This window comes from Ochotona curzoniae, unplaced genomic scaffold (assembly GCF_017591425.1).
Source record: "Ochotona curzoniae isolate NIBS_2020 unplaced genomic scaffold, NIBS_Ocur_1.0 contig_1302, whole genome shotgun sequence".
NCBI classification, from domain to species: Eukaryota; Metazoa; Chordata; class Mammalia; order Lagomorpha; family Ochotonidae; genus Ochotona; species Ochotona curzoniae.
The window spans coordinates 4,924,427-4,936,907 of NW_024465035.1; the positions used below are offsets into that span (position 1 = coordinate 4,924,427).

General features: G+C 48.0%; 1 protein-coding gene across 1 annotated transcript; it reads right to left on the reverse strand.

Annotated features, from left to right (window-relative positions):
• Nucleotides 1–10,893: 10,893 nt before the first annotated feature.
• On the reverse strand, nt 10,894–12,112 carry LOC121172037 (U8 snoRNA-decapping enzyme-like). The gene is made up of 3 exons (XM_041003813.1): nt 11,975–12,112; nt 11,616–11,885; nt 10,894–11,079 (listed from the first exon to the last, which is right to left on the reverse strand). The coding sequence occupies exons 1-3, from the start codon at nt 12,110–12,112 to the stop codon at nt 10,894–10,896; spliced, it is 594 nt and encodes a 197-aa protein (XP_040859747.1).
• Nucleotides 12,113–12,481: the final 369 nt, after the last annotated feature.

The following is a 12,481-nucleotide window of genomic DNA, read 5'->3' on the forward strand; positions in this document are numbered from 1 at the left end:
AAGCTCCTGGCTCCTGGCTTCTGATTAGCTCAGCGCTGGCTATTGTGGCTATTTGGGGGAGTGAACCAGCAGATGGAAAATCTTTCTCTCCTTCTCTCTGTAAATCTGACTTTCCAGTAAAAACAAGTGAATCTTAAAGAACATTGCAGTTGGCTCAATATTGTAAGAAACATACCACAGCTAAGAAATACTTTTTTTTTTTTTGATGGATCAGAGCACCATCAACAAAACCTGGATTAAAGGGGAATTTACGGGACCAATAACCTGATGTTTTAAGTTAATTACAAGGTGCAGTCAGCAAAACTTGTACTCAAGAAGAGTTCACAGGACAAATTTCAATCCATTAATTACTAGACAAAAGAGACCTGCAAACAAAATCTATACATCAAGAGTTTCAGGAAGCTCAGCAAGAGAGAGGACTGGGTGTTTTGGACTAAAAATGAGAAGGGAACCAGAGCGCCCCCTGTCGAGGGCCTGGTCGCAGATGGTAGATACGGGCTCCAGTCTCCAGCCTTCCCAGTCCTCCTCCTTCGTTTGGTGTCCTGAGCAGCCCTTAGGATGGCTAATCCAGCACCTACCAGCTGGCCCCCGGAAGTCTCATCACCAGCTACGTGAGGTCTTGTGTTTCTACAATAGAAAACATCTTGATGTTCAGCCTTGCTTTGGGGGATGCCTTTTCCTGGAAACCCTGGTCTGTAGCAGAGAAGTAATTACCGCCTGCACATAGCCTGCTTTTCATCATCAAAATCCCCTAAAGGATGTCATGCTGCTCTCCAGTCAAAGGACAGCCGTAAGTACCTCGGGCCAACCAGGAACTTGGACAGCAGTTGACCAGTGCCTCAGCCCCAACTTAAGAGGTTCTACCCTTAACCTGTTGGGGTGGGTGGGGGGCTGAGAATTAGACTATAGCTTCCTGGCTCCATGCTGCAATAAATGCATCCTTCTGATCTCTTCCCCAATGCCAATGGTTGGTTTTCTGCATATTGGACAAGTAGGACCAGGTTTTTTGTTTTTTTTTGGAGGGGGGATGGTTTAAAAACTTTTCCAATTGGTTTTGGAAGTTTAATATGTAAAACACACAGTGGAATCATGAGGCAACTGATGGGATGTTTGATATAGAGAAATCATTTGCTAGTGTGAATGTGGTAATAGCCACAATAGTGTATCATGGCTTTGTTTTTTTACAAGTTCTTTGTCCTTTAGAGGTGCCACCCTGAAATATTTATAAATGATATAATAAAATAACCCAGTGAGGGGCTGATGCTGTGGCTCAATGAGCTAATCCTCCACCTGCAAGTGCTGGCATCCTATATGGGCACCAGTTTGTGCCCTGGTTGCTCCACTTTCCATCCAGTTCTCTGCTTGTGGCCTGAAAAGGCAGCAGAGGATGGCCCAGGACTTTGGGGTCCTTCACCCACATGGGTCACCTGCAGGAGGCTCCTGGCTCCTGGCTTTGGATAGGCTTAGCTCTGGCCATTGTGGTCACTGGGAGAGTGAACCAGACAATGGAAAATCTTTCTGTCTCTTCTCTCTGTAGATCTGCCTTTCCAATAAAAAAAAAAATCTTAAAAAATAATAACTCAGTGAAAAGGTAGAAGCTCAGTATATACATGAAATAACATTGATTGGGAATTGATATGTTTTTGAAGCCAAGAGATGAATCCATTCATAGCTTATTATATTATTTTCTCATGTTTATATAGTTTGATGCTTTCCATAACTAAAACTTTCAAGATGAAAAGATCTCTTCCTGTTCCTGAAGTGAAAGGTTGCAATTAACATTTGAATCAAGCTTTGCATTTCACAAAGCCCTTTCACAGGCAGGACTCTTTCGGTGTCAGAGAGAAAGGGAAAGATGATGGTCTAGGCTCCACTCTGAGGCTGCAAGACTACATACAATTGACATCCATCACAATCAATGCTCCCAGGTTTTCCTCAGGACTTCACAGGTTGAGAACCACTGTTTTAGCCCAATGTAGAATGGGGACAGGAAATCTGGATTTCCTTTATTGGGCGTATGGAGAGAACAGTATTCCCACCTCTGAATGATGCTCGAAGGCCTAAGCATGTTAGCACATCCAGAGAGCTTGGAATACTGCCAGCCACACAGCGAGCACCCGTACAGTGCTCATTGCTGTTGTGATCATTGTTGACTTCAGTCCTTTGGGTCCCTGCTATCCGTTTGTGAATGGTGACATTTTCTCCAACCAGGAAAGAAGACAGCACACTCACATAATGCTGCTGTGCCGATGTCTGCCTTCATTTCCTGTTGATGTTGTGTCATCAATGTGATATGAAAGTTATGGTGAGTATGTGACTCTTGTAGACACGGTCTTGATCAAAGACAATGCTCTTGACATTGAATTTTGAGACTAAAATGAAAATCTGATATTTTTTTGTATCTTTTTTTAATACCTGCTTTTTAATTGGATTTTCTTTGTATATAAAAAAAAACCCCAACTTACTTATTTTGAAAATTAGATGACACAAAGAGAGAGAAAGGAGACAGCAAGGCCGGTCTTTACTGGTTCACTGCCCAGATGGCTACAGTGGATAACTCTGGGCTAGGCCAAAGCCAGGAACCAAGAACTTCATCTGGGTCTCCAATGTGGCTGGCAGGAGCCTAAACACAAGTTTCCATTCTCTTCTTTTGTTGTTGAGGGTAGAGTTTTAAAAAAAATGCTTTCTGTGTCATAAGAACTGAAACTCTCCACTTCTCTTCAATTCCTCTTCTCTGATTTAGTTTGATTTCCCAAGGCCTCGGTCGTAGAGAAGCAGGGTCAGCAGTCGTAAGGTCTTGATGGAGAAGCAAACAGCAGCTTTGTTAGAAACCTGTGATAGAACAAGGCTGGCTATCGACAGAGTAAGCTCAGTAGATTTTACCCCAAAGCAATAGGCTGCACTCTGGGGTTTGTGAAATGTGGAGTGGGCACACCTCACAAGGATATAGTTAATTAAGTTTCTAATTTCCTGCACTCATGTTTCCTCTGGGATTTTTATTGGTCTGTTAGGCATAGAGTCCTGGGGAAAAAAAGATTTTGATGCAACGAACTGGTTTCCACTCCTGATCTGATTCGCTTTGCTTCTTTTGTTTTTCTGGTGGCAGTCATTCCAACTGGGGTACAATGGCATCCTGTTGTGGTTTCAGTTGGATGATTTGTGACATTCAGCATTTTTCATGTTGCCTTCCTGTCAGTTTAGATCTCACAATCCTTTTGTTTGCCTCAAATTCTGCTTAGCATTAATTTCATCCAAGGTTAAGTTCTAAATTCCCTACGACTGCATTTTCTCTGGGCTTTCATCATTTCTCCATTAGGGATAGAGGTATGGCAAGAAAGATTTCTATGGGTCAAAATGACTTCCACTCCTGATCCGATTTGCTTTGCTTTCCCAAGGTCCCAGGAGGAAGGAGGTGTCAGTCCTTTCTCAGGGTCTCAGTGAGGACCAGGCAAATTTGCCAGAAACTTCCTGACTGCAAAGGACTTTGGCTTACGATGAGGAGGGCCCCAACTAGGGACTCCCCTGCCACAGCTGGCTACCTGGAAGGAAGTGCAGATTCCAGGTGGGCACACCTCACAGGTGATGCTGAGAACTGCAGACACACAAGTGCCTGGGCAGAGGGGGTCAGGGACACTCCCCTTCCCAGAGACACAGAATGCAGAGAAGCAGGAAGCTCGCCTGGCATTGGGGGTTGAACTGGTGCACAGCATATCAGTCCCAAGAGCTACTCAATTAACCCTCACCACAGGATCCAACAGCCAGCATTTCAGATAAGGAGGGCAGGCCCCAGTGGCTGGCAGATAGTCCCGATGGTGGTCAGTGGGGGTCACAGACTGACCGGGCCCCGTCTTCTGTGTCTGCCCCTGTAAGGGATTTCAAAAGGCCAAGGAGGCATCCGTGTGAGCCACGGCTGGGTGTATCCAAGGCTCAGCCACTGGCAGTGGGCAGAGAGGAGAGAGGCAGAGCTGGGCTTGTGGCTCTCCCTCCTGCCCTTTCAGGCTCTGCCAGAATGATCCCAGGGAATGGCTTCAAATGCACCAAGCCCAGCAGCCTTAAGGTGGCCGAGGGAGACTCAGCTACTGGCAGGGCGGGGATGCTAGTGGGTAACATGGGAAAGCTGGGCCTCTCCCTGCAGCCTCCCTGGAGACTTGAGTAGTGAAGGGATGTTCAGATAACTAAGTGGAGACAGGGACTTCCCAGGGGCAGTGGCAGGGAGGAGTGGCATGGATGCCCAAGCACAGTGGGAGGGAGCGCTGCCTAGACCCCTGTGCCCACCCTGGGGGAGCAGAGGACATGAGAGAATGCTGGCAGTGTGCAGAGTGCCCTGGACCAGCGCTGAGACAAGGGGTGTGCTAAGTGTGCAGTGCGGGAGTGAGTTCCTGGGATCACACTGGGCCTCAGCATCCCCAGTGGCCTGCGATGAGGAGCCAGGGGGCACAGATGAGGCTGGTGCAGACCAGGCTCTGAAGGCGCTGTGTGTGCATCACCTCAGGCTGCGGAGCTGTCAGTCTCCTCTAGAGCCTGTTTGACAAAAGGGCCAGGGTTACAAGGGGAGGAGAAACGACCCAGAACAACCCAGGGATGAAGTCCCCTGGGAACCTCGTCTACTCTCCAGCTGCTCCTGGTGTGGTAGCCTGGATTTCAAGACCAAGAGCTGTCCCTGTGGTCCGTGACTTGGTGCCTCCAGACCTGTGCCTGCTGTTCACCCTTCACATCCCCTCCTGCACGGTCTGTCCTCCCAGGGCAGCTGCCCCCTCAGCTGTCACTGGCCCCATTGTCTCTCCCGTCCTGACAGGGGTGTTGAGCCCGACATTGCAGCATCCTCTGACACTGGGCAGTTTCTGTATTCATCAGGATTCTGGATTCTGTGTCTTTCCTGTTCTTTATTAACCCCAGATTCTGTGCTCTGCCAGCTCCGTTTTGGGCTCCCGGCAGCCCTTGAGGTAATCTAAACCTTGACTTTTTCTGAGCCCACTCTGCCTCCTGTTGTCCAAACCTCTCTTGTGCCTCACTGTTTTGGAGTGATCCTTTCAGATTCTTCTCTTTTAAAAAAATATTTTCACTGGAAAAGCATATCTACAGAGAGGGTGAGACAGTAAGATCTTTCATCCTCTGATTTACTCACCAACTGGCTGCAACAGCTGGTGCTGAGCTGATTGCATTGCCAGTAGCAGGAATTTCATCTAAGTCTTCCATGCAAGTGCAGAGGCCAATGATTTGTGCCATCCTTTACTGCTTTCCCAGGGCATAGGCATGGAGCTAGATGGATAATGGACTAGCCAGGACAAACTGGTGCCCATATAGGATCCTGGTACTTGCAAGGGGTGGACTAGTCAATTGAGCTAACGCGCTGGACCCCAGATTCTCTGCTTGTTTCATTTCTCATCTTACCAGATTGAAACGGAGACTGCAAATCCATTATTTCCACTTCCACATTGCCTCTGCCCTTCCTGCCCTTTTCCCCTTCCTGGTTGTGTTCACACTGGACGTGCTGAGACAGAATTCTTTTATTCTCCCAGGTGTGTGACTTTAATAGCCCTGGACAGATCTCCCCCTTCCTAGTACCTGATGGCAAAATCCAGCTCTGCAGTACATGTCTCGGCCCAAGGAGGCTTACCCCAACGAGGGGACATGCCTGACCAAAGCCCTGGTGCGCCTAAGCCAGGGGAGGATCTGCAGCTGTCACAGGCACCTGTCAGGCCCCGTTCGAGACACCGTCCTCCCTCTTCCTGTGCTCCTCCACAGCTTCAGGGCCCAGTCCTGACACTCTCTTTCTCTCCACGAGTGACTCCAACCAATCTAGAAAAATCTTTGTGCACACAGCTCGTGTTTATGTCTGAATGTCCCCACGTGGTCATTTCCCGTTCAGTTTGTTTTCTTGATGTCTGACTTTAGGCTGGGGTAGACTTGATCATCATGGAAGATCCTGCTCTCTGTCACGTGGCTTTCAAATCAATTATTTCTAAACAAGAAGTTTATTTGCTCATGCACCAGTTTTCCATCAGCCCACAACTCGAGTTTCTTTATCTTTAATGATTTATTTTTATTGGAAAGGCAGATTTGCAGAGAGAGGAGAGACAGAAAGAAAGATATTCCATCCACTGATTTACTCCCCAAGTGTACCCAGCTGAGCCAATTTGAAGCCAATAGCCAGGAGCTCGCTCCGGGTCTTCCATGCAGGTGCAGGGTCCCACGGCTTCAGACTGCTTTCCCAGGCTACAGGCTGGGAGCTGGATGGGAAGCGGAGCAGCTGGGACATAAACCACTAGGCTATTGCGCTAGGCTCAAGTCTCTTAATACACAAACCTTAAAGGCATCCTTGGATTTTCAGTCGGTTTCTGCCCCATCAAGGATTCCTGCGGTGCTACCGCCAAACACTCTACCACCCATCCACATCCGCTCATGCCTTTGCCCCCTGCTGGTCATGGTCACCACTTGCTTCCACTGGAGCTGCTGGGGTAGAATTCTCTCTGTTCTCTTGGCTCTTCTTGTCCCTTCCTATCCATGTGCCACGCCACAGCAGCAGAGTTGTGTCAGCCTTGAGGACCCTGCTGCATGGGGCTCCCAGTGACAGTGCATCCTGCTTCACTCCCCCTGCTCACTGCAGTCTCATTACACGTGTGTTACAGAATGCTGAAATGGCTCTGCTGCTGTGGTGTGCTGGTCCTCAGCCCCGCCCTTCCTGCCCTCCTCGAGAAACAGGCCTCGGAGCTGGGGTTCGGCCTAGTGATTGAGAAACCCATGCCGCACGTTGGAGGGCCTATCCTCAATGCCTGGCTACGGCTCTTGACCCCAGTTTCCTTCGGAGACAGATCTTGGGGGACAACAGTGCAAACTTGCTTTATTGGGTTCCTGCTACCTGCTTGCTGTACTTGGAGTGAATCCCTGGCCCTGAGCTGGCCTTTGCCCAGTACTGCCTGTTGAGGACATTTGAGGAGTGAATCCAGAGGATAGGAGCTCTTTCTGCCTCTCAAATAAATACAAAATTTTAAGATAAAGAAAAGCAGTCTTAGTCCCTTCCCCATTTATCTTGGCTGTCCTCAACACTTGTTTCACGGACAGTGTGGGAAATGACCCTGTGAAGCTCCCGAGTCGAGCCCAGATGCCTTGCGCTCTCCGCCCTGCTCTGCTGGAACACTTCTCTGGGAACCCTGGAGGACTATGTATGGATTTCATCCACTGGCATCACCATGTTGAGGAGGCCACACACAGGACTGTTGCCCAGCTGAGCCCTGTCTTTCTTATCCAACCGAAGCACCGTACCTGGCACTAAAGCTACCTTGGGCTCTCCAGACAGTCTCCATGTGCCAGCTCAAGAACATCTCAGCTTTTACAGGTATTGGCTTATCACGTGCAACAAAATTATCTGACTTGGCTCAAAGTTTCTCTTCTAGAAAATCTTCACATAGAATAAAGTGCTGTTAGTTTAAGAATCACATTTTTGGATGATTTGCCAGGTGTTTTTTTTTTTTCTCCTCCATCTCTGAGCCAGGAAACATGCATGTTTCTGGAATATGCTTCCCCACTCCTTCCTGGATCCTTCCTCTTTTGTTCTTCAGGTTAAATGTAACTCAAAGTGTGCGCTTTTATCCCCGCACTATTAGAGGTCAAAAGTATTACAACAGGACTGTAAATGTTCTTTGTGTATTTGCTGGTTAACACTTAACAGGCAGGTAAGGCTCACATGCAGTTCTCCCCACTAGAGGAGAAGTAATGAGGTCCAGTCCGGAGGCCAGCATCACCCGCTCCCTTTTTAAATCAAAGTGTGTGAACACACCCACATACAGGATGCTGTGTATTGTCTGTGTGTACAGTGGAATGTAATACATGTATTTCTATGCACTTTTTTGAAAGAATGAATTTATTGAAAATAATACATATCTTAAGACATTGTATTTTATGTAGTGAAAGTACTACCAGAAAGAAAATAGAGCATGCATGTTTGTATCCACCAAACCTCAAATGATGCATTAAAAAGTTTGAAAAATTTTTTTTTCAAAATTCAGGAAGAAATTGATCTAATTTTTGTATTTACAAACTTCTCCAAGTCTTTGATGGATAAATGGATGTGTAGAGGGTATTAACTTTGAAAAGGAGAGTGGTTTGAGCTGGCCTGCGGGACAGGAGGAGAGGCTGCACATTTTCCATCTGCATTTGTGCATTGACAGATAACTGTGTCAGTGTCATATCTTTGCTGTTGTGAGGGCTGCAATGAACGTGGGGCTGCAGCTGTGTCCTTCTTGTGCTGATGGCGTTTCCTTTGGGTATATTCCCAGAAGTGCAATAGCTGGACCATATGACAAATCAGCTTTTCGTTTTCCGGAGGAGCCTCCATTTTGTTTTCCATAATAGCTGTACTAATTTGCAGGGTTCCCATCTGTCCACAACCTTGCCAGCATTTGTTATGTTTTTTTTTTCTTTCTAATAACAGCCATGCTAATTGGAAGGAGGTGAAGCCTCACTGTGGTTTTATTTGCATTTCCATGAGAGCTAGTGGACAGAACATTTCTTCCTATGCTGGTTAGCCATCTGTGTTTTTCCTTTTGAAAAATATCTACTTCGATTCTTGGCCATTTTCTTCTCGGAATTATTGCACATGGAATTAGTTGCTTTCTTATGGAGCGTATCAAGTTCCTCATATAATTTGCATATTAACCATTGATTGGATGATAACATTTTCCCACCATGTGAGTTACCACTGTTGTTTCCTTTCGGATACATGGGTGCAGGTTCCCAAGGACTTGGGCCATTTTCCACTACTTTTGTAGGCAGAGGATTGGTCTGATGAGCCACTGTGCTGGCCCCTGGCTGGGAGACTCCTACTGTCTCAATCTCATCATTTCTCAGTCTGTTTAGGTTATACATGTCTTGATGATTTAGTTTTGATAAGTTATGTATTCCCCAAAATGTATCTGTCTCTTCAAGTTACACGGCAACGTATTGCAAGATGCTTTGTAGTTCTGTGTCAGTTATAATATCTGTTTTTATCATTTCTGTTGAGTCTTTTCATTTCAGCTCGTGACTTATCAATTTTGCTGAGCTCCTGAAAGAACCACCTCCTTGTTTCATTCATCTTCTCTGTGTGTAGGCATAAGATTTCCTTATTTCAAAGGCAGAGTGACAGAGTAAAAGAACCAGTGAGAAAGAGCTCTTCCATCCTGTGGTCGCTCCCCAAATGATTACAATAACCAGGACCCTGGGAGTCATGGTGGATGGGGTCCAAGTACTTGGACTCCCCTGCACTGCTTCCCCAGGCCCATTCCAGGGCAACGGGCTGACAGTAGAGTAGCCAGCGCTGGAACTGCCAGCTAATCCACTGCACCACAATAGCAGCCCCGTTTTGTATTTTTTAAACTTGCATTTTATTTCTTCTCTAATTTTCATGTTATTTCTACTTATTTTGGTTTTGTCTTTTTTCTGGGCTCTTGGCATGCATTAAGTTACTTATTTGGTATATTTCCATTGTTAAAGATGTAGGTGCTTATTTCTAAAGTTTTCCGCTTAAGTTTTAGTCACGTCATGTTTCTATTTCTATGGTTTTACATTTATCATTTCTTCATCGACCCCTTGTTTATCCAGGAGAATATTATTCAGTCTCCATGTCTTTGTAAACTCGTTCGCAGTTTCTATTTTTTCCAATTTCCAATTTTACTCCACCATGATTAGAAAAGATGCATGGTATACTTTTGTTTTGAATCTGTGGAGTCTTGTTTTGTGAAATCACAAATGATCCACCCGAGGGAATACTGCATTTGCTGGTGGAACCGACATGTGCTCTGTGGCCACGGGATGGGATCGGCGTTCTGGAACGTGCACAGGTCCAGTAGGTCTCCTGGCGGGTTTAACGCTTGCTGTATTCTTTCTGGATGAGGTGTCCGTTGATGAAAACGGGGTGTCGGACACTTCTGTATTATTGTATTGGAACTTCCCTCTCCCTTTAGACTAAGTAATATTGGTTCTACAAAACTGGATGCTTTGATATTTGGGCGTATATACTCAAAATTATTACAGTTTCTTGAATGATCTGGTGTCTTCTGGTCTGTTTTGTCTGTCTTTAGTCACCATATTTGCTTTTTGTTTCTGTCACAAGGGAAATCTTCTATCCTTCACCTTGTCTCTGTGTATCTTTCCTGGGCAGTTTCTTGCAGGCAGCATATTGTTAGTCTCCTTTCTTTGTCTACCCAGGAAGCCTGTATCTATTAATTGGAAAATTTAATCCATTTCCATTCAAGGCTTTTATTGATAAGTAATGATTTTGTCCTGCCAATTTTCCTTTATAAAGTAAAACTAGAGGGGCCTGGCTCGGTAGCATAGTGGCTGAAGTTCTTGCCATGCATGTGCTGGAATCCCATATGAGCACAGGTTCTAATCCCGGCGGCCCCAATTCCCATCCAGCTCCCTGCTTGTGAGCTGGGAAAGCAATCAAGGATGGCACACAACCTTGGGACCCTGCACCTGTGTGGGAGACCCAGAAGAAGCTCCAGGCTCCTGGTTTCAGATCAGCTCAGCTCTAGTCATTGTGGCCGCTTAGGGAGTGAACCAGCGCTCTGTCTCTCCTCATCTCTGTATACCTGCCTTTTCAATAAAAATAAAATAGATCTTTTTTAAAAAAGAATAAGCCATCTCACAACGTGCCACATTTATACATTGATAACTTGAAGCTGAAACATCTCGAGGAATTGCAACTTTGAAGAAGGCCTTTGGCCTTATTTTCCTACACGCCGCAAGTCAGACGGGTTCTTTTCCAGGGGTGCGGTCCCCCACCTCAGTGGGAGATAGCCTTCCCATGAGAGGTTGGTGACTCGGGTGGAAGCAATCTAAATGAACTCACTGAAGACTCTTCTGTTTTGCTATCTTTTATACCTGCGCATGTTACTCCAGGCCAGCGAGTCCCTACTGAGACTCACGCGTGGAAGTCTTAGGGCTGGAGCTGGAAGCAGAATCCACCAGTCCCAAGTCGTGGAGGGCTTCCTGGAGCTGCTCCCGGGCAGTGCCAATAAAGGAGTTCTTGAGGAAGGCGGGCAGGCCTCCCACTCCGTCACGCAGCGTGTACAGGGGCACCCGCACCAGGCCCAGCACCTGCAAAAGGAGGGAGATGGGAAGACACCAGGGTCCCTGAGGGCTCCCACCCCGAAATAAATCCCCACAGAGGGGGGGAACTTCTGGCCCTTGGGCCAAGAAATTATTTGGTCCAGTCCTGCTAAGACAACCACAAACTGGACTGAAAAATTCAGTAAATTGATAACAAACTAATTTTTAGGTTGAACATGTTTTTTTTTTTATACCCATACACGAGGGTATAAAACATCCATATGGCCTAGGGCCCTTGGCGGATAACAGGTCGCCCACCTCCGGCAGATCTTTCTAGATCAGTGGTCTCACCTCTCTTAAAATCACAGCAGAAGCAGCCCCACTGCTCACATCTCAGTGAGGCCCAGCAAGTGGGCCCACGCCTCCACAGGCCAACGTCCTGTTAACCAGCTCCATCAACTTTAATCCTACTCACATCTCTCCCACACCCTTAGCAGCAAGATGCACATGTTTGGTGATCCTTCCACGGGAGGGCTGGGAGAAGGGGAAATGTGGTGCACCGCAAGGCCCCAGACTGGCCCCACCTCCAGCCCATATTCCCGGGCCCGTGGGGCACTGGCCTCCACTGCCACCAGCTGCTCCAGCTCCAACTGCTTCGTGTAAAAGTGTGCCACGACTTGCTGTGCCACTGCGGCATCCGAGCTGCGGTAGTTGGCGCGCTCCACGCGGAAGGCCGACGCCGCCTCGCCCAGCCGTTTCCGTAGCTCCCGGTTCAGCCCGTCCTCCAGGCAGCTGTCCTGTGAGTCCACGAAGCCACCGGGAAAGCCCAGGCGCCCATCGAAGCGCATCTGCATCTGCGGGATGGGAGGTGGGATGGGGTTGGCCGCAGCGCCCCGCAGGTGTGCAGGGGTCGGGGCAGGGTGGTCAGGCGTGCCCTCCTCACCAGGACGGCGTAGCGGAGCGGGATGCGGCCGAAGAGCTTGCCCGGGTCAGGTGCATAGAGCATGGCGTGGCACGCGTGCCTCCAGATGGGCCCAAGCGCCAGAGCCTCGGCTAGATCCAACTTGCTGGACTGCGCCATAATCAGGTTCTGGGAGACCAAGTGGGCAGGAGGGAGGATCGCAGTGTGGGCCAACCCAAGCGCCGACCGTAGAGCCTGGGCCAGTTCCTGCCTCGTCTTGGGGTGGGATCTAGGTCACTCCTAGAAGGCACCTATGATGGGCGTGGGCTTCAGCCATTCAGGGCAGGGTTTGCAGTCAGGTTTTAAAACAAGGAAGGGAATAGGCTCAGCCTTAGGGCCAGCACGTGGCTGGAGGTGTGACAGGGCTCACAGCCTAAGCCGGACCTGTGACAGGTTGCTGACGTAACAGTCTGGAGTCCACGGAATTCTCTGGAACGCCAGAGAGCTGGGAGACTTGTTGACGCTCTGTGTTGAGTCGTGCGAGCTGAA